The sequence below is a fragment of the Oreochromis aureus genome, linkage group 22, assembly GCF_013358895.1.
Source record: "Oreochromis aureus strain Israel breed Guangdong linkage group 22, ZZ_aureus, whole genome shotgun sequence".
In the NCBI taxonomy this organism is placed as follows: Eukaryota; Metazoa; Chordata; class Actinopteri; order Cichliformes; family Cichlidae; genus Oreochromis; species Oreochromis aureus.
Genome location: NC_052962.1, coordinates 31,427,111 through 31,448,380, shown reverse-complemented (window position 1 = coordinate 31,448,380; position 21,270 = coordinate 31,427,111). Strand labels below are relative to the sequence as shown.

At 40.1% G+C, this 21,270-nt stretch overlaps 2 protein-coding genes across 4 annotated transcripts; both read left to right on the top strand.

The window, feature by feature from the left end:
- The first annotated feature begins 1,191 nt into the window (after positions 1-1,191).
- On the top strand, positions 1,192-7,977 carry tapbp.1 (TAP binding protein (tapasin), tandem duplicate 1). The gene is made up of 9 exons (XM_039606148.1): positions 1,192-1,270; positions 1,426-1,632; positions 2,739-2,930; positions 4,168-4,416; positions 4,539-4,898; positions 5,045-5,368; positions 6,634-6,735; positions 6,935-6,963; positions 7,120-7,977. The coding sequence occupies exons 2-9, from the start codon at positions 1,572-1,574 to the stop codon at positions 7,129-7,131; spliced, it is 1,329 nt and encodes a 442-aa protein (XP_039462082.1). The 5' UTR covers positions 1,192-1,270; positions 1,426-1,571; the 3' UTR covers positions 7,132-7,977.
- Positions 7,978-9,002: 1,025 nt separating this feature from the next.
- On the top strand, positions 9,003-20,596 carry daxx (death-domain associated protein). Of its 3 annotated transcripts, XR_005609879.1 has the most exons (12): positions 9,004-9,325; positions 10,834-11,092; positions 12,212-12,310; positions 12,413-12,661; positions 13,026-13,157; positions 13,296-13,412; positions 14,809-15,040; positions 15,484-15,653; positions 16,526-16,667; positions 17,223-17,756; positions 18,684-18,810; positions 19,820-20,596. XR_005609879.1 is itself a non-coding variant. In XM_039605796.1 (11 exons), exons 2-11 carry the CDS (start codon positions 10,850-10,852, stop codon positions 19,877-19,879), a joined length of 2,064 nt encoding a protein of 687 aa, XP_039461730.1. In that variant the 5' UTR covers positions 9,003-9,325; positions 10,834-10,849; the 3' UTR covers positions 19,880-20,596. The 3 variants fall into 3 exon arrangements, 1 of the variants encoding a protein (XP_039461730.1); XM_039605796.1 differs by having other exon boundaries at positions 9,003-9,325; positions 12,212-12,661; positions 17,223-17,706; positions 18,777-18,810; XR_005609878.1 differs by having other exon boundaries at positions 12,212-12,661.
- Positions 20,597-21,270: the final 674 nt, after the last annotated feature.

Here is a 21,270-nt window from a genome sequence, read left to right as displayed (position 1 = left end):
TTCCCTCTTTATTTATACACTGCTCCTTCCTAAAATATGTCAGGTCGGTGCCCCTTGTGTGTAAAACAATTCCTTACAAGGTGACAAGCATGACACATATTTAAACTGTTAAAAATAGTAACCAGTCAAGCTTATCTCAGCAAGGGTGGAGGCACCTGTGGTATTTCCTCATGCAAGCTTTGTCATGAAACACAGTGAAATAGGAGATTTAAATGAAGCTAAACAACTAGGGGTTTTTTAACTACAATAGAGCAGAATACAATCAAAAAATCCTATAACAAGGAGATAAGAACATAATATATTCAGAGAAGATGAAGTCTGTATAGCTATTCATTTTAATTTTGCAGCTTAAAGTATGAACCCAATCATGAGATGGTATGGCCATAACTTAGACATTAATTGCTTTCCATTTTTAATAAAAAAAGCCGATGGGACAAAAGTGCCATTCACAAATTAAATGAAGAAAAGGAAGTGACTATTCCCACTTAGCCAAATTTGTACTGGGGTCATTCTATCTCAAATCCACCAAGCCTTCTGCTCAACAATCTCCAAATAAATCACTGTACAAATGAATTATATAAATTAAGGCTACAGTAGAAAGCCTCAGTAATTGTTCTTGATCAGTCATAGTGTCAAGAGCGCCACCACTAGATTCAAAAACCACAGCCATTTGTGCTTCCTTCCAGGAAACCACGTGATTAGTCTGCTGTGTTTATGACACGTAATCTGGTGTGATTCTTGGTTTGTGTTGGCACACAAACCAAGAAAGAGCGCCAGGACTTTAAAGCTTCTTGCCTTCCTGGTTCTGCAACGTTCCTGAAGTGGTAAACAAATAAAACTGTCAGTGATTAATATCCCTAAAATTTTAGCCATATCAGAGTGGAATTGATAACAACAACAGAAATAATAATAATAAGTTAAAACAGAGGCCGCATGATTAGATTGTAAGACTTTTTATCGTTTCTGTTTCTCTTGTCCTTATCTGACCTCTGCCCTCACAGACTTACTGCCTCTCACATGCAATTACTTGAAGTTATAACCTCCTGCTTTTCATGATTAAAGCATCCATGCTGCACATAAACCCGTCTGAGAATCCAAACTATGATTAAGCTCAGCTGTTTTTATTTTTTTATTTTTGGGGGAGGGGTGTAAAGCCTGAGGAACCAAATGAAAACTTTATATAGAGGGTGCACGTTACGCCACCATGTGCTGTTGGATTATTGTTTGGCAGAGGGCGCCATCTAGCAGTCGGATGGCAGTATTTCTCAATGTAATTTTTAAGACGTATTCTTTTAAGCTCTTGTAAAAGCTGTATTTTTAAGTTTAGTTAGTTACTTCGTTTAATCTTGCATATGTAGACTTTGTCTTATGACAGCCAAACGCTGATATATTTTAAAATTATGGCCTGTTTTGTGTTTTTCCTAGCTAGCCCTGAGACTCGTCTTTATGTGAAAGTGAAACTAAACTTGATCTCGGACTTGAAGGGGAAAACCAGCCATCTCTAAACCTTGTTTAGTCCGTTTGGTTGCAGCTAAACGAGGGTACCTGTCTGTGAAGAAACACGGATAAACATGGCGGAATTATCTACCATCTACAAACTCTCTCTGATCGCCGTTACCTGCTTTATTCAAGGTAAGCTAGTCGAGCTCATTTTTGCTCTGCTGGTCTGACAAACAAAAATACATCTATGCATGCTGTGCTACTAATATGAACCGTACATGAAAGAAAGCCATTTCTATGTACATACAAGTCCTCTGACTGTTCAGTAAGATCCAAAAGTTGCAAAACAGCTGCTTGAAAATGTCCAAAACAACTTGGACTATAACGTCAAGTTTAACTGTAATTAAACATAGTAAAGTTCATATTTGATGACCCTTGTGCAAGCCGAATTTAAAATAATGCCCAAATGCGTCTTAAAACGTGTAAGTGAATGTTATAGGTGTATGCATGATTACATTTAACGCAAATAACCGAAAATTATTACGTCCTTAACATGGAGTTCTGCGTGAAACCCTGAGCGAGTGGTGCACGCCTCTTTTCGTGCCCAAAAAGTGATCGTCTGCCCAAAAGTGATTTCCGGTATTTGCCAAAAGTGATCATCCGTATTTAAACTGCTGTAAATGACTTGTTGGCCTTTAATATGTGAAACATAGTCAGTTGCATCCCTCATGAATGATATACAGTCATCTTGCATCAGGCAAAATGATCCTTTATATATCCAGTTAAAAAGTGTCATGGACATTAAATATGTCAAGGTAAGCTAAGCTAGTCAAGCTCATTTTTGCTCTTTCGGTTCTTTCAGGGGTATATGGACAATATCGTATATGGAAATTGCAACAAATATAAAAACAGTTCAATACAGATACTTTAAGTGGCCAAAAAGGTCTGGATTGGTTATGAAGTAGGTACAATAAAAAAAAATATAAAGGAGTCATAAAGCAAAAGCAAAACACTGAAGGGGTGGAAACAGTTAAGTACAACATTTATGGGTCGCCTGACAAAACTGGACTTTTACTTTTACTTTTAACTGTCATTTTAAACTGGACTTCATGAAAGATGTTACACTTGTTTTAATTTTCTGTTTCAATAAGTCCAATTCCTCATTTATTGGTTGAGTTTGAAAAGACAGTTTGCACAACAAACTAATTGGCTAATATCAGGAAACATAATGGCATATTATAATGTGGTCTGATATTTTTATTGCTCATTAATCTCCTGTTAAACTCTCTTGTCTGAAGCCTGCAGCAGCAGCTGTCCGGTGTTGGAGTGCTGGTTTGTGCAGGAGAAGGCAGGACGAGGAGGAGGTTTAACTGGAGCTACGACCCAAGAAAAATCCCTGCTTCACATCAGAACCGAAGCAGACGGCCAGAATGACGAGTCCCAGCGCGCTCCTAAAGACATCAACCCCGAAAGAGTCTACTCTGTGATCGGTTAGTTAAAGAAGACAGAGAAGAGGATGTTTAACCACACATGTGTCTGTATGTAGGAGAGAGAGAGAGCGTACAGTGTGCACTCTGCTGTTTTACATTCACCTGTGTGCATCTGTTTAAAGTTAGTGTGGTCAAATTATCTAAATACAGAATCAGCAGAATGGGTCAAATACAATCCAGCTTAGTGAAATAAGTTCTGTAGCTCAAAGTCACACTAACATTTCGTCGTCATAAATTATGATGGCTCCATTCCTTCGCTGTGGCATCATTTTGATAAGTCACAGCAAAAATCCCACTGATGGGAAAAAAGGTCATTTAGTAATAGTCAGGTGATCAACTGACCTCATATTTTTGGGCACACAGGGTTACTGAACCTGCAGTCCAGTGGAAGGGACTTAGTGAAGTGAAGTGTAGGCGCTGACTTTCTTTGTCTGGAAGTGTGTAATAAACACATATAGACCAAGTTTTCCTCTATAAAACATCCCAGCTGCTCATTTTAGCCACTGAAGTATTTTGATGGTTAAAAGTTACCAAACATAAAGTGTGTATTTCGTTCATCAAGTGTACAAAACATGTATTTCCTTGGCTGGTAGTTTGACTCAATCAACATTTCTCTTTGTGTTATTAAATATTATGATTACATAACAATTCAGATAATAAACCTAAACAGGTATTCTCAGTATCCCTGCATGTTCTATATTTTTCTTCTTGTATTTTTATGGATTCCATCATTGACCAAACCATCTTTTTTTTTAAGATTTATTTGTTATGTATTTTCAAATGTGTAGGTTAAAGGCACATTTGTATAGGGACAGGTATGTAACACAAACCACCCTCCACAACATTTACAGCATAAAATAATTTGCCATAACTGTCCCATTTGGGCCTTTGAATACATAAAACTGAGCAACACGTACACAAACTATACAAAAAATAGAAAAGAAAAACCAAAAGAAAAAAATGAAATTAGGTAAAAATTGTAATACCACAAACTGTGTTACTATTGTTAACGTGGGTTAAATTATTGACTTGATATGTTTGTGCACCTTTAAATCACAAAAAACACTGATTTCAATTTTACATCTAAGCAGATCTAATATGTGTTGGTCTCTACATCATCTGCTCCTTAAGATCAGGCTGCTGTTCATCTTATTTTCTTTTATTTATAACCAGATTGAGTGTCTCAGAACTTCTTACATGTTGTGTAATCAGGACCTTTGTGACTCCTGTTTCTCAGACCCGGCTGGCACCCTCTGCCACCGCTCGCTCAACCCTCCCAGAGGCTCCGTGACGAAGCCCCAGTGTGAGATCAACCCCTTCCTGCCGCAGCCCTCCAGCCTGGACTGGGTTTCCTCGCTCACAGAGTCTGGCCTCAGCCCCGTGTACCTGCAGGCTGAGTGGTTTTCATCCGCATTTCAGGGCCTCAACGAACAGCTGGGCATCTCTACTATCACCCGCGCCCCCACAGGATCTAAAGAGCACAGTGGTAATGATTTAATTTTAACCCAACACATTTATATCTGGGAGTTCACAGATCAATAAATTAATTGGCCCACAATTATAAAAGTTTATTATCTCACATGTGTCGGTCTGACTCTGTTTCCTCAGTGATCCTGAGCGTGACGACTAAAACGGTCTCAGTAAAGTCCAGACTCGGGGAGCCCGTGCAGCTGGACTGCGGCTTTTGGATTAACCCTTCCTCTCCTCTGTATGGGGCTGGATTCGCCGTTGAGTGGCGGTACCAGTTCAGAGGCCGCGGACGGCTGATTCTGGCTTACGACGGGAAGACTGACCGCCTCGCCGACACGCAGGAAGAAGGAGCCACGCTGGACTTTGAGGCTTTGCACGAGAAAGGAAACGCATCCCTGCTCCTGCAGGAGGCTAAAGTGCTTCACTCTGGGACGTACATCTGCACGGTGTATCTGCCACACCTGCTCGCTCAGGTGGCGCTGGACCTTGAGATTGAAGGTGAGGAAAATGTATTTCTGGAGCATTACGCACATGTTTGTTTCACTAAAATAAGCAGATGTGTTTAAAATAAACACTCAGCTCTGTAAAAACTCCAGATTTAACTTTTAACTTCATCATGTTTTTCTGCTCCTCTCTCCACCCAGAACCTCCATCCCTCTCCATCCACCCCTCCCCCCTGCCCCTCGCTGTTCCAGGTCAGACTATAAACGTCCAGTGTGAAGCGTCCGGCTTTGCGCCCCTCCCCGTGGAGTTCAGCTGGGAGATTAAAGGTGCCGACGGGAAGTCCAAGACCCTGGATTCATTCAGCGTAACGGGCCACAGGCAGGCCTGGGACCGCACCTTCAGCCAGACCTCCCGGCTCGAGATCGACACCTCTAAGCTGGACCTGGGCAGAGGAGGGGAGCTCACCTGTGTGGCCGCCCACGCTGGAGGCACGAGACGGACCAGCGTGACCCTCAATGTCATCGGTAATGTGAAGCAAACCTGGAAGACAAGCAAGCAAATTAACACCTCAGTTTATGTCAAGTTAAAGCAGTTTTTATACACCTGGAGAAGGTACTAATGGTGAAATAGAGAGAAGAAAGGTAGAATAGTATAGAAGTGAAACTGATATAAGAAAAGATATTTCCACTAATAAAACACTTTCCTTTAAATGCGGCTTATTAGGTTAGTATCACATATAAATGACTAAATATTTAACTATTTGAATAATCTTGAAACACGTTTACCTGGATAACTTTTGAGTTATTGTAGTTTGACACATTCTTAGATTTAAGTAAACAGTTTGAATCACCAGCTTCTGGATTTAAAACAGTCTGTTTTTGTTAATCACCAAGTAACCATGTAGTACCATTTATGACCCACTGTGATATTTTATTTCTAAAAACAGAGCTAAAGTAGTAGATTTACTGCACCACAAACCTTCAGACTTACCTGAACTGTTGCATTAAAGTAATAATTAATGACATTAGAACATTTTAGTATATCTGTTATAGATGAATGAAGCAGCACAGATATGATAAACACCATGAGAGCCATTAAAAATTGACTCCTGTTAGTACCTGAAATGGCTCAGTTGGGTGACAAACATGGGAAGGGCTTGGTGAAATAACTCTTAAAGGTTTAATATTGAAGTATATATAATACTGTGCAAACGTTTTAGGCAGCTGTAAACAAAGAATGCTTTCAAAAATGGAAGTGATAATTATCTATTTTCATCAATCAATGAAATGCAGTGAATGAACAAAAGAGAAATCTAAATCAAATCAATATTTGCTGTGACCACCCTTTGCCTTCTTCTTGGTACACTTGCACACAGTTTTTGAAGGAACTCGGCTGGTAGGTTGTTCCAAACATCTTGGAGAACTAAACACAGATCTTCTGTGGATGTTGGCTTCATCACATTCTTCTGTCTCTTCATGTAATCCCAGACACACTCGATGATGTTGATCAGGGCTCTGTGGGGGCCGTACCATCACTTCCAGTACTTCTTGTTCTCTTTACACTGAAGATAGTTCTTAATGACTTTGGCTGTATGTTTGGGGTCGTTGTTCTGCTGCAGAATACATTTGGGGCCAATAAACAATCATTTATATTTTTGAAAGCATTCTTTGTTTACAGCATTTTTTCACACCTGCCTAAAACATTTGCATAGTACTGTAAGAATGATTTAACTGATATTAACAAACCTATTCAGATCAGATAAATCCTAACGATCTTTTTTCCTTTTCAGGGTTCAGTTCTCCGTCCATCGAGGACTCTATGGCGATGGTCGGCGTGGCGCTGGTGCTTTATGGGCTCATCAAGTTTGTCTCGTGGACGTTTACCAGCTCAGGTAGCAAATATTGACACAAAAATATCTTCCAACAGTTTTAATGTGTATTGAATTTATTTTTAATCATTTCAAGCTGGAGAAAATCTTGTTACCTTTTGGATCAAATAAAAAAGAATGTGTAATGTGTTTCAAAAGTAAGATGTTTATTAAACTCTGTGCCTGACTTTTTGTTTTTTAATTTGTATTTCTCTGTAAATAGGCTCAGCTGAGGCTGATAAACAAGATAAGGTAATGTCACTCTTATATTTACTGCAGACAAACATTGAAATGTGTTTACAGAAATCTCTTATTAATTTATTTACCTACTGTATGTTTCATCACCCTGGACGTGGTGCTTCTTGGTGTCTCCTCTGAATTTAATTTTACAATTTTTTCCCATCACAGAAAGAGAAGTGAAGGTGAAAGAAGGCGACTGACCATCAGTGGCATTAATCCATTCGATATGTTTGATGGGATTTCAGGAGGGGCTTTCCACATGTTCATGGGACAGATTATTGCTTTTTCTTTTCTTTTTTTTACTGCTCTGGTTTGGAGGTAAACTTGTATGTTTTATGCAAATTTGTTTATTATAAAACGTTTGGATTCAGCTTTTTGTTCTTTAGAAAGGGACAGGGATATCTCGAAGATGCTCAGTGCAAACTCGTTTCTTGTTACGATTCTTTAATCTTTCTTTATAGAGCTGTGTGGTTTTGCTTTCCTCTGTTTATGGTTTATATGTCGTCACAAACACTGGAAAGAAAAACTATGAGAGGAAGTTTGGAGTGATGTGTTGAAACATCAGCTTCTGTTTTTTAAAGGTTAATCCTTCCATTCGATGTTCCCGTCTGTCTAAAAACCTCATTAACTCACACTTTTTGGAACCAGAGATCGGACTGTATTTGTTGGTTTATAAAGAAAAGGAAATGCTGTTTTAATTAAGTAAAAATAATTAGACGAATAATAGACTCATTATTTTAAAAATAATATTTATAATAATAATAATAGACTGTTCAAATTGTCCGTCTTATTTTTGTCCTTTTTGTAAATATGGAGATTGTATTTCTGTTTTCATATTGTTTTTAGGTGTGTTTGTATTTTTCTTCATCACATGCTTGCCCGGGCTAATAAACATTAAATCTGTGACTGAAATGGAGATTTTACAAACAGAGCACAAAATTCTGCTGTAAGGAAGATTTTAAATTAGCATCTGATTTAAACGGACTCTGAATTTTAATTAAATAAAAAAAAATCTCTTGAAACACACCAAATAAGTCCTCTTCTTGTTAAACACTCTCTCACGCTCTTATACACACTTTAAACCACGCATTCACTCATACTCACTCGTCACTTCAATAGGTACACCTTAATAATACTGGGTTAAATACTTTTTTGTCCTCAGAGCTGCTTTAATTCTACATGGAATAGATTCAATAAGGTGCTGCAAATATTCTTTTGAGATTCTGGTCCATATTTACATGTTAGCATCACACAGTGTCCATGGCATGTCTCTCTCGTTCTGCTACATCCCAGAATTGCTCTATTTGATTGCAACTTGGTGACTGTGGAGGCCATTCATGTACAGTGAACTTATCCTCATGTACAAGAAACCAGTTTGCAATGTTTTGAGCTTTATGGCATAGTGCATAAGTCTGCTGGAACCAGCCATTTAAAAATGGGTACACTGGTAACAAAGGGATGGAAATGGTTAGCAACAATACTCAGGGAGCCGATGGTGTCTAAACAATACTTTGTAACAAGGGCCCGAGGTTCATCAGGAAAATTATACCCCATCACCAGCCCGAACTGTAGACAGACAGGATGATCCATACTTTGATGTTGTTGACCCTAAATTCTGATCCTACCATCTGAATGTTACAGCACAAATCAAGACTTGTCAGAGCAGAAAACGTTTTTCCAATCTTCTGCTGTGTAGTTTGGTAAAGTAGTGTGGTAAAATCCAAGCAGATCAGCATTTTCTAAAATATTCAGACTCAGACTGGCTCTAACCCCCCTACCACGTTGAAAGTAGCTTAAACCATCTTTCTTCCCCATTCTGAATCTCACATTGAACTTAAACACAAAATAACAGTAAATCTGATAAAAGTTCAAAATATAAAAGTACTAAATGTAAAACAATTAAAGAAGCTTTATAAAGTCAATCAAGTACATTCAAAGAAATAATAACAATAGTAATAAAAATTTACATCAACGGTACACGTCAGCAGCTGTCCAATGGGAAATGGCATTACTCATCGTCACGAATCTGTCGTCCAATCAGAGGCGTTGATGTTGAGCGGAGTTTAGCGGGTACATTTTCGATCTCGATTCGATAGCACAGCTAAGTGAAGGGGCATTGTTTTGATGAAGAAGATCCAGTCTGATAAAAACGAACGAGATTAGAGGTTATCTCGGGTTTGTTTATCCGGTTCACGAGGCGATGAGAGCGTAACTCGACTTTTTTTCTGGCAGGTTATTTTTTTACTTAGAAAAGTCCGAATGCTAACTAGCCTCCAGAGCTAACGTCAGCTAACTAACTGGAGTGTTGTGATGTCCTGCGGCGGTGCAACGTTTTCTTGTTTCGTTGTCAACTCCAGCAGCTCGTAAAGAACAGGTCGGTGTGTATCCTACTGTCTCATTATTACGGTGTGCGTGGGCGTGCTTTATTTAACCTTCTGTCTTAAGTTTTCCACCTGTAATGTGCTGTCTGTGTCATCGTGATTAGTTTCACTTTCATGTGTTTGGAAACTGCTATCCCCTGTTTGTTTTCCTATTTTCCGAGTAAACACAGCGAAACGATAACGCTGATCAGCCGGCTTCTGTAGCCCTAAATGAAGCATCAAATTCACAAACTCGATGCTTCTGTGTTAAGGCTCTAATATGGACGCAGGAGTCTGCCTTCCAGTTGTTGAAGTTTAACTGATGATAGAAAATGGTGGCATGTAAATCTCAGGTTCACACATCCTCAGATGAATTGTCTAGGCAACGGGACATTGTTGAAAGCAGTCAACTGACATGACTTTGGAGACTTCTGAGGGCCACAAAGGTATTTTGGCAGTCATTCCAGAAATCCATTACCCAGCTTGGGAATTTGAGTGATCATGCCCCTGTTTCAGGAAGCTATTTGCTCAGATTAAACTGTTTTTTTTTTTAATCCCAATATGAGGGATCCTCAGTCAGAGCTGATTTAAACAACGTACGACTTTGATAACAGATGCCATGAACCTAACCAGGGGCCTCTTCTATGAAGCAGGATTTGGGGCATAGTGAGGGGACTTCAGGTTAACCCCGTTTTTAAACCTTTCAAAGGTGCTTCATCTATTATCAGGTAACTATGCTGATCCACAGTAGGTTTTGTTAAAGAAGAGTAGCATACATATAGAAAACCAGTACCTACTGAGCATCAGTAAAAAATATGGATTTTTATACGCAGCTTTATTCCTGCTTTTTCCCTTTTCACTGCAAGCAATGTTTAAATTATTTCATTCCTTTATACGTGGGTGCAGCTGAAACTGTCTCACACACATCTGCACACTATAGTGTTGATTTTACAAACTAAAAAATTGTAATTATACTTCAGATCCTCCTGTGTCTTTATGGTGGAGCTGTGAAAGTGACAGCTTTGTTAATGCGCACAAATGCATGTGTTCAGCTTTCGTTCCTGACTTTAAATTGACTTTTTTGATATTGGACTTTTCCACACATTAATGTAGCACTTTTGAAACATTTCCTCGTACAGAAACACAGTAATTCTATCTGTGGCAGCTGTGGTGCTTTCAGCCTTACTGTGTGTTACTCTTCATTTTGTGTTCTGACATCATAATTTGTAAAGGGAGTCACTCTGCAGTCATTAGACTTGTCTTTGTTTCAGATCTTTCATGTGAATATGACCTGAAACTGGTTCTCTTTGAAACCAGATAAAAATATCCTGGGTTTGTTGAACCCGGTTCACAGTGCAGGTCCCTGCTTTGGTATTTAAATAATCAGAAGTGCCCACATGGCCAGAATCTGTCACTTTTTTCTTTGTGCCAATGTAAATATCGTACAGATCTTGAAAACACTGAAGTTCTGATGCTTGTGTGTCATTCTGTTCTGGTCTCATTCTGCCTGTTTGTATTTTAGAAAGCCGGCGTTTTGGATGGCGGTGGCTCCTGCCTGGATGGCAGATAAAATCATTGTGCTTGATGAGGAAGACAAAGAAGAAGAGAGTCCTCAGCCCTCCTCCTCTGCCTCCAAATCAAGCCCTGACCTTCAAGCCAAAAATGTCTCGCCGCTCAAAGCTCAGCAGCCAGTGCCCACACACATTACCCAGTCACCCTTCGCTACAGCGAAGAAGACCACGCAGTGTCTGCAGGCAGAGAATCAGAAGTTGTTCACTGAGGTGAGTTTATATGATGTTCCAAAGTTCATGTTAAACATGACCAGAACTTAAAATAATGACATTTATGCAGAAGTATTTCATGTGTATCGGACTTCAGACTTCATATTACTCTAAATGCTCAGTTTTCTGTCTGGGTGACATTGACTTAAAATCTTATCTGTGTGTTTCTAGGCTAATTGTTGAAACATGATATATTTAAATGTTGACTTTTAAATCAAATTAACAAGTGAGATGATCCATGTTTCCCAAATAATACTGTGGGAAACTCAGTGGTGTCATCAGTTAGTTCCTCATTGAGCAGATCAACTGCACTTCTAGACTGCAGCTGGTGGTCTTTACCACACCTGTAGGGGAAACACAGGAAGGTCCACAGCTCGCTTGTCACCAGTAACACAGCTTTAAAAATAAGAGGGGATTGTATTGTGGTGAATGTGTTATATGTTGTCTCATAGTGATTCAGTAAATGCAAATTCCTGAGTGCAGTCTAGTTTTGCAGAACATCGTTCCATGGAGTTTATCCCAGCATGAGGTGAAGTGCATCCTACAGCTCTCCTCCACTGGGTGCAAAACAACTTTATTAAAACAGTCATTTAAAAAAACATGTTTAGTATTTGAAAGTTGATAAGACCATTTTTGTATATTTCATTTTGATATATAAAAAACAACAACTATAATAAAATAACAATAAAATAATGAAGAAGAAAAAACTATAATAAAAATAATGTTCAATTATTATTATTTTTTAATTTGGCTTGTATGACAGTCTCGTTAATAGTGACAGGTTTTTTGTGTTTGTTTAAGAAATGAACTGATGGGGTGGGTGAGGTTGCTTTAGTTGGAGAGTGTACTGTGAGAGGATATAAACGCTAGCATTAAATATGTATGTAATATTAAACTTTAGATCTAAACTTCCTCATAAAAATCTACCTACTTATTTGAAAATATACAGATACACCCTATAAAGTCAATCCTGGGCCACTTTATACTGCAGATGTGTGTTTGACTGAAACCAGTCTTGCAACATCTGTTTTTTTCACTCCCTTGTTGTTCTCTTTGGTTCCTTATCCATCATATTTTCTACTTTATCTCATCCTTTTTTTTCTGTTTTCTTCCCTCCAGTTTGTGGAGCACTGCAGGCCCCTCACAGAGGACTGCCCAGAGGTCTTGACCTTCCTCCAGACAAAGCACTCCAAGGCCTGCCCAGACTTCCTGTCATCAGTTGAGTTGAGGAACACTTTGGGACGATGTTTGACTCGCGCTCAGGCCAACCGCTCTAAAACATTTGTCTACATCAATGAACTGTGTACTGTGCTCAAGCAGCATGCCATCAAGAAGAGGCAAACCCTCTCCAAGGTTGACCCTGGGCCTTCTACCTCAACATCAAGTGATCTTCAGTCTACCTCTGTCACGCTTGAAAGTACAAACAAGAGTAAAGGTAACCTGGACGAGGAGGAAGAAGGTGTGCAGCCGGCAGCAGATGAAGAGCAGCCTTCAACCTCAGGACAGCAAGAGAACAGAGAGGCAGACCGAGAAGAGGAGAGAAAAGCTAAAAGAGCTTCCAGGAAGCAGGTTAGTGTGGATTAGGTGCTGCTGTTGAATGAATCTTGGGATTATAATCAAAAACAGTTTTATTTGCACAGCACAATTTGCCTCAGTGTTTTTTAACTGAGGGGGGCGACCATGGCTCAGGGGGTTGGGAAGCGTATCTGCAACCGGAAGGTCGCCGGTTATTATCATTATTATTAACAGTCATTTTAAAAGGAAAAAGAGAGTAAAGCAGATCAAAGTACACTGGTTAAGGCAGCCATTAAATATAAACTATTAAAAATATGAAATATCCCTCCTTTTTTATTTTTCAGCAACAGTTAGGGTTTAACACTTTTGTAGGAAATCATCCCTGATCATTCATGTCTGTCCTGTGTGTTCCTCTCAGATAGGGTACCTGGAGAACCTGCTGAAGGTGTACAACGAGGAGATCTGCCGCCTGCAGCAGGCTGAGCTGAGTCTCACTGACATGGAAGCGGAGGACTCGTTATACATCCAGGAGCACAAACTCAAACGCAAGGTCAGCCTCCAGTGTGGTGCAGCTCGGTGGCTTCCACTCTCTAATACAGACATTAAAGCTGTAAAAAGTAAATGTTTACTACAGCCTGAGTGGCAGCTGCTCACACCTCCCTCACGTGTCCTCCTCCTTTTTTTCCAGATGATGAAGATTTATGAGAAACTGTGTGAACTAAAGGGCTGCAGCACACTAACAGGCCGAGCCATTGAACAGAGAATCACCTACAAAAGCACTCGTTACCCTGAGATCAACAGGAGGGTGAGCTGCATGTTGTCGGGGCTACTTTCTAACCCGAGGGGTGGATTATGACGCATCTGCAACAGAGCCAGGGATTCTTTGCATCAACTGCCTCGTTGAAACCAAATACAGTTATGATGACTGTGGTTCTAAACTTTGTCTGTTAACTCAGGTTTTACACTTCAGTCTCTGCGCATGCTCACGTTTATGTGCTGCTTTCCTCGTAGAAAATTCCAGGCAGACATTATCAGCAGAAGGTTTAAGGGCCGTAAAGAAATTTAAAAATCAAACAAAAAACATTAAACAGCAAAGGCAATGCCGTGTTTATACACTGTTGAAAAAACATGACAGTAAAAAAAAAAAGGAACGTCCAATAGTCCCGGTATAACACAAAGTCAGAAAGGATTCCTCATGTAACAGCTCGTCTCCCATGATCTCCTCCATACTTGAGACTCTGTGTGGATGTGACATCATGTAGAAGCTGGACTGCCTGTGCAGCCTGAAGGTGCTGCTTCAAGCTGCCACCAGTGACAAAAAGAAAAACTAGAGAAAAGTCATTAAGGATGAGGAGACGGTCTGTGGCACCACGTCCTAAACCCTCAAATATCAGTGAGCGTGTTCAGTACAGATTTATACAGCGCCAAATCACAAAGACAACAGACAACCTTAACAATCATATGACCCACTGAGGAGGTGCTTTGGTGACAGTGGGATGAATGCTACAACTCAAGAATGCAGTGACGTAGGATTTTAACATTTTTATAATAGGTGAAGTTAATAGGAGGCTGAGTGGGAGCTCTGAGGGCCGTTAGTATTTTTCCGATTGCCTGAAAAGATGGCTCTCCCGTGCTCCGGTTGACACTTTCATTTGAAATAAAGCAGGTGAAATGGATTCCCATTTGGACTGATTGATTTTCCTTAATTTAAATGACTTGATCTTACACTGCAATAATTCAGTGTTCCCTTCATTTTTTGAAAATGTGTTGTTCTGCTCTGTGTGCTCTCACGACTGCTGTTTATTTTGAGCTCTTCTGAACTCTGTAGCATTTAAACCTGATTCTAATTCAGGTCTGATGCTGTCGTATAATCTAATGAAACATGTGGGTTACATTTTAGTTCGTGACTAATTCAGATTTACTGATCAAATATTCTTGGTTAAACTGATACGGTTTCTAATTTAACATGAACTGTGAGCATCAGTATAAAAGAGATTAAGCCACAGATTAGCACCAAGCATAAAAACATTGGTTTCTTGCTGCTATTAATGATTTCTTTCTGAGGTTTCTGAACTATTTGCAGTGCTTATTAAAACACAAACTGGCAGAACTACACAGCGATCACACAGAAGAGTTTTGTATCTGTGGTTATTTAATTTCATGGAGCTATATTTTCATTCGAGTTTTGTCCTCTTTGTCAGATCGAGCGTTTCATCAACAGTCCCGAGGTACGACAGAACCCTCCTGATTACCAGGACATCCTCCAGCAGGTGTTGCGTGCCAACGATCGCCACAACCTCTGCTTGACCAGGAAGCATATAAACCAGATCGCCCAGGAGGCGTTCAGAGAGACCGGGAGCCGCATACAGGAGCGCCGTCACCTGGACCTCGTCTACAACTTTGGCTCTAGCCTCACCGACGCTTATAAGCCTGGTAAGATAATAAAGAGAAATGCTGCTGCTCGTGTGGGGCTTCACTGTCTGACTGCACACTGAAGTGTTTCTACTCAGAAACAGGCCACAAATTTGAGCATTGATTTGAATTAAAATATGAATATTTGTTCATTAATTTACTTTAAAGTTTGCTCCACACGCTCAGGTCCTCACTGCTGACATTTTTGCTCTCATTTAAAGTTGTGACAGTTTTTATATTGTTTTTGATGTTTAAAAAAATAATTAATAAAATGTATTTTATTTAATTATCTCTCTGGTCGTCCTTTCATACGTGTTTAGAAGGACTAACTCACAGACTTTTTCCATTCGTCTTCTTTCTTTCTTTATCCACATCTTATCTAAATAATAAAAAAACACCTGGAATGTCATTCATGATGTAACTGTTCATCCTCTTGTCTCTCCGCCCTCCACCTCCCTCTTTAGCCACAGACCCGGCTCTGAAGGACCCCTCACTGCTGAAGAAACTGCGGTCGAACCGAGAAGTTGCTCTAACCAGCCTGGAGGAGGTCATCAAGAAGTACGCTGTGAAACAGGACGACACGGAGGAGGAGGAGAGGAACAAACGACTGCAGAAAGACAGGAAGGACAAAGAGGTAACAGAGGAACATCATCACAGCCTTTTGGTTTTATTTTTATGTGTGAAAACATTAGATTTTATGTCTTTCTGTCAACATCAATCTGCTTTATTTCCTAAAAAGAATTAAGGTCAAAATTTGTGGTACATCTTGTGTATTGAATAGCAATATATTTTACAGTTTAATCTTATAAAGCAGAGGAAGAAAGTATGTTAATCACACAGGGCTGTAAAAGTACTAAATCAAAGAAGTAAAATTTAACTCATAGGTTTTACCTTTTCTATTTATTTATTCATGTTCTGATGAGGTGTGTTGGAGTTGATAAATAAAAAATTGCCAATGTGAGTAAAATTTGCTGGCTCAGAAATATAAAACACATAGTGGTGAGGAAAAAGTGTAATGTGACAAAGCAAAACATTTATAAACCTGTGAGTCGTGTTTGGGGGAAAACAAAGAAACTGGAGTGTTTATTTGTTTCACTTAATCCCAAAAGTTTTGTCTCATATTAATCTGAAATTATGAGACTATAAAAGATTTTAGTTTTGTGTTTGTTTGGGCGATCGTGGCTCAAGAGTTGGGAGTTCGTCTTGTAATCGGAAGGTTGTCGGTTCGAGCCCCGGACAGTCTCGGTTGTTGTGTCTTGGGCAAGACACTGGTGGTGGTCAGAGGGCCCGGTGGCGCCAGTGTCCGGCAGCCTCGCCTCTGTCAGTGCGCCCCAGGGTGGCTGTGGCTACAATGTAGCTGCCATCACCAGTGTGTGAATGGGTGGATGACTGGATGTGTAAAGCGCTTTGGGATCCTTAGGGACTAGTAAAGCGCTATACAAATACAGGCCTTTTACCATGTGTTTGTGTTCTGAATCTTGTTTAATTTCCTTTGCTGCATTTCAGGGCCGCACGTCAGGAAAAAAAGTGGAAACTGAAGAGATGAATGGCGTGTCTGAGGAGGAGGAGGAAGAGGATGAAGATGATGAATCCTCAGATCCAGACATAGAGGAAGAGATCCAGGCCAGCACTCAGCAGGATGGACCAGGTTAGACCAAATAAATGTGGTTATATTGAAGCATCATATTGGCTGACAAGCATCAAATTAGATATAAATCTAATTTCACTGTTCACCAGCACGTAAAAGCTGCATGTATAGAACACAGGAGTTTGCATCTAGGTAACTGCCCTCTGTGGTCTGTACCAGGATCTAAATATTCTTATTTTATGAAAACATAACTGTGAGTTTATGAGATTTTACGACACCGCTAGGACTGCTGCTAAGGTTAGCCACACTGTGCTGATAATGTGTAACATGTGATTTAATTATTGAACAGAATGATTAACAATTTAATGTGACTCATAAACACACAGAGAATTCATACAGACAATGTTTAAACTCATGCGTCAGATTGGGCTCAATTAAAGACTGTTTTTTTTCCCTTAGGCTGTTATTTGGTCTCTTTTTTTTTCTCCCTTTTAAACAACGAATAAATTCGTACAGTCAAATAAGTGTTATCAGATTTCAAAAACTGTGACCAGATGAAGGGGGCAGAGATAAGAGAAGAAAATATTTATGTCCCTTTTTTGCTTCTTTCTTTAGATGAAGAAGACGACGAGGAAGACGACATTAACGAGGTGGAACAAGCGAGCGAAGGCACCCACAAGGAGGATCAGAACGATGATCAGATTGGACACGTTTCTGCAGGCGAAGAAGGAAGCTTGAAAGATGAGGACGAGCAGGTTACGAGTCCTGCTTCTGATGAGACCAAGTCCCAGATCTCTCCACTGTCTGATATCCCTTCCCCCACAGAAAGCCCCAGCCAATCAGAGCCCATGCAGACTGATGACCAGAGGCCGTTATCGAATGGCGACCACAAGAGCTTACAGGAACCTGCAGATTCTTCCAGTCATGAGTCAGTCGTCCTCTTAAACTACAACCAAGACGGAACGGGCCTCGCAGCAGCAGCCAATGGGAAAGCATCTCCGTCATCGCCAGAAGACGGCGTGGAAAGGTGCGGCACGCAGACAAGCAATGGCACGTCTCCGCCGCCCAGCCCCAGAACCACGAGGAGCCAGAAGAGGAAGTGGGAGGAAAGGAACTCGCAGAGTAGAAAAACCTAATCATCCACGACAGGTGAGGCTGTTGCTGAGAGGTCAGGAGTCCACGATGAAAATGTGTTTGTGAGATAAGTAATAATACAAACAAACAAATGATGACTTATTTCTCAAAGTCAGTGTGAATATATTTGATACTCTTTAGCTTTGTAACTTTTGTAACTGTTCTTAACTATCAAAGTTCAGAAGGCAGAAGCAGGTGTTATAATGTGTTTATAGTAATATTTAAAACTGTAGGAGAGCAGCATGTAGGCCTGCTGCTCTCAGGAGGAACAGTTTTACGCCTCCACCATGAAAAACTGATGAGGCTTTGTTTCAGCTCTGCTGGGCGGGTGGGCGGCGTGAACACGATAGTTCAAGATCGACGCAACGGAGCATTTTCAATTTGAAACCATCAGTGCATCTACTGGGTCGCTGAGACCTTTCACCTTTTGAACACAATGAACTTAAATATTTTTAATAAACAGAATGTGAAAAGTTTGACTAGTTTTTAATTAAATAACCAAATCTGTGTCAGGATGAGAAATTCAGGCTTAATTAAACTTCTTGGTGGTGATTTAATCTCAGAATAAGTGTGGCAGTGTGAAAACACTCATGTTTAATTACCAGTGAGGTAACAGTTGAACTGGAAATTAATAATGGTATCCTAAGACGATCTCTAATGGAGACCTTCGGTCACAAAATCATTTCTCTTGCTTGTATCAAGATTTACCAGATCATTTCTGTTGTGTTCATCACTTCATAATCTGAGACTCTCACTGATGGTGTCTAATAGAAGAGGCTGCATTGATATGTGTGACTTCTTTGAAAATGTCCAGTTATTGAAGATCATGCTCTCATTTAAATTGTAGTTTCAGCTCTTTGAACTTGAGTTCATGGTTTTATTTCTCTGGGTTCATTTATTTTCTGTATGTTTGTTGATCTCCGCTCTTTTCATTCTCCTCAGTGATGCGGACATCCCTCTGGATATGGGCGTTGTGAGCTGCAACTCTCCAGAGACCACCCGAGCAAACACGCCAACGCAGGAAGTGGTCAGCAGCTCGCAGTCCACACCGCCACCGAAGAAAAACAAGGTGGGGCAAACGGACTCATACCAGAGGAGCTGAGTCACGATTCAGGAGAGAAACGATGCAGTGAGGGTGACACTTTAAATAAAACACCTGACGGGTCTGAATTTACAGTTATTTTGTCATTTTGACAAACTGTATCAACACAATGGACCTAAAATCACACACAAAAATAAAACCTCGAAGTGGTGAAAAGTGAAATAGGTTTTACAAAATATGTTTAAATGTTTAACAAATAATTTTTATAGCTTGAAGTCTAAATATGCATACATGTAAATTAGAATTTTTTTATTTTAATTTTTTTTTTTTACAAATTTTGTAAACAGGTTTATCCAACTACTTACATTCAGAAGTGTGTATCTGTTTACACAAATTATTTGTGCCACTCTGAAAACTAGTTCCTGTTGCCCACAAGACAGAGGGGCACATCACAGGCCTGACAACAGAATGTGTATCACTCCTCCTGTTGTCCACCTGGAGACGGTGTTTACATTGAAGGCTGCCTTTGGTGGTTTTTTGTCCAGCTGTAGCTGCGTCGTTGTTTTGACACACACAAAAAACCCCACTTCACTCCAAACGAGCTTAATGCCACAAATCTCAAAAATTGCTGTTCTCGCTTTTGATGTCACTCTCAAAACTTTCGTCTGTTACTAAGCAACCAAATGGTGTGTTGCCATATAATTTTGTGATAGGCTGACAAGGTGAATTTTTCCATGAATAGTAAAGGGCATTGAAAAGCATGGCGTGAATTATCATAACTGGTTTTATTTGGCCTCTCAACACTAAAACCTGGAATGTAGTTGAAGTCTTACCTTTTAACACAAGTTAAAAACTGAGGCTCAGCGAGGGTGTGTCTTGTTGCCACGTCACCTTACATTGGTCATGTGATGTGGACACACCGGTACGTCTGTCAACAACATCAACATGTTTTTAAACAAAAGTTTTTATTCTGCTGATACTCCGAGTGTTTCTCCAGAAGAGTAAATACTTTATGCTGCTGTCTGTGTGATTGCAGGTCAACGTGGCAACACAGTGTGACCCAGACGAGATCATCGTCCTGTCAGACTCGGAATGACCTTTAACCTCTGAACTCTGACTAGCTTCTCACCTGCTCTCTTTGGTCGACTTCCTGAGGTTTCACATCCTCCTCTTCCAGCTCGTGTTCGACGCAGAGACTTTTCTTCCGTTTTTGCGAACTACTTTGACAAAGTCCACGAGAGCCATTTACAGCAGAGGAAGTCTGAGAGGTTTGAAGCAGATAAAAGCCAACACGACTGTTTTTGTAAAGAACTGGAATGAAATTTTTGTGATTCAATGTGTATAAACGCCAGCTGAAGCAGCAGGTTCTGGGATGCCTCTGCTGTGCACTACAGAATAAAGTTTTCATTTGATCCGAGCAGGGAAACTCGAGTTGACGCTGACCTCGGCTGCTTCTTGCTCTTTGGATACGAAAACTAACCGCCGATGCAAGCAGAGCAAAGCCACTCGTTGTGTCGCTAAAAATGGTGAAATACATTCTGTTTTTTTACTGCTCTGAAGCTGAAAATACTTCACTGGGATTCTTTTTACTCGACCTGAACGCTGATTTGTGGTTGGTGTGTTTTTAGGTAACAATCAGTGCCTGATTAAAAAATGAACTGAGCAGTCAGACGTGAGGCCCAGATGTTGAATTTCACTGGTCATGGCTGCTCTGGCAAACTTCCAGTTTGTTTACATTTTTATATTTCAAATCTGTTCTTTCTCAACAGAGCGGGCGGTGAGGTGATGGTCTGTATTAAAGTCTTTCTATTGATGTTGTTTTATTTGCTGCTATTTATGATTTGAGGGAGCCGTGCCGTGGTTTCAGTTGCAGCAACAACAACAGGAAAACATTTACACTGTTTACTTGTTTCCTCTCACAATTACCCTTCAAAATGAATTCAGTTAAAAGGTTTAAAATAAAGTAATTTACCTACTGAAGCAGGTGCTGGTGAGGCTGCAGGAACAGCTACAGGAACGGAAACGCTGAAAGTTCTCTTAGCAAACCCCACAAAAAAAAATCCCCGCCCCCCAAAAAACTAGCAACAAAGTCTTCCTGCTTAAACATGTGCTGCATCACTCACAGGAGACAAAAGAATTAATCTGAACTAACCAAATCATTTTTGAGTCATTTGTGGGACTTTTGTTGATTTAAAAACTAAAACACACCAGTGAGCCACAATTTTCAACCTTTTGAGGATTTTAAAATAATGCTACACTCACAGAATGTATTAATCCTCGTCTGAAAAGTAGTTCTAAACAAATCCACTCCTCCTTTTGGAGTAGCGTGTGCAGAAAACTACATGCCCAGCTGTTTTAAGAAATAACTGCATATTTATGAGCCTCATTTCCAGCCGTCTTTAATCAGAACCAGCAGTAAAGCGCAGGAAGTTATGACACGTACAGCGTGTCGAGGGGTCTGTTGACACTGAAATATTAATAACAGCA

Excerpts from the sequence above, each read along its gene's own strand:
- tapbp.1 (XM_039606148.1), top strand. The coding sequence starts at position 1,572 with ATGGCGGAATTATCTACCATCTACAAACTCTCTCTGATCGCCGTTACC. Across the intron at positions 2,931-4,167 it reads AAGAGTCTACTCTGTGATCG|ACCCGGCTGGCACCCTCTGC; the intron begins GTTAGTTAAAGA and ends CCTGTTTCTCAG. Across the intron at positions 6,736-6,934 it reads GTGGACGTTTACCAGCTCAG|GCTCAGCTGAGGCTGATAAA; the intron begins GTAGCAAATATT and ends CTCTGTAAATAG.
- daxx (XM_039605796.1), top strand. The coding sequence starts at position 10,850 with ATGGCGGTGGCTCCTGCCTGGATGGCAGATAAAATCATTGTGCTTGAT. Across the intron at positions 11,093-12,211 it reads ATCAGAAGTTGTTCACTGAG|TTTGTGGAGCACTGCAGGCC; the intron begins GTGAGTTTATAT and ends TCTTCCCTCCAG. Across the intron at positions 15,654-16,525 it reads AAGACAGGAAGGACAAAGAG|GGCCGCACGTCAGGAAAAAA; the intron begins GTAACAGAGGAA and ends GCTGCATTTCAG.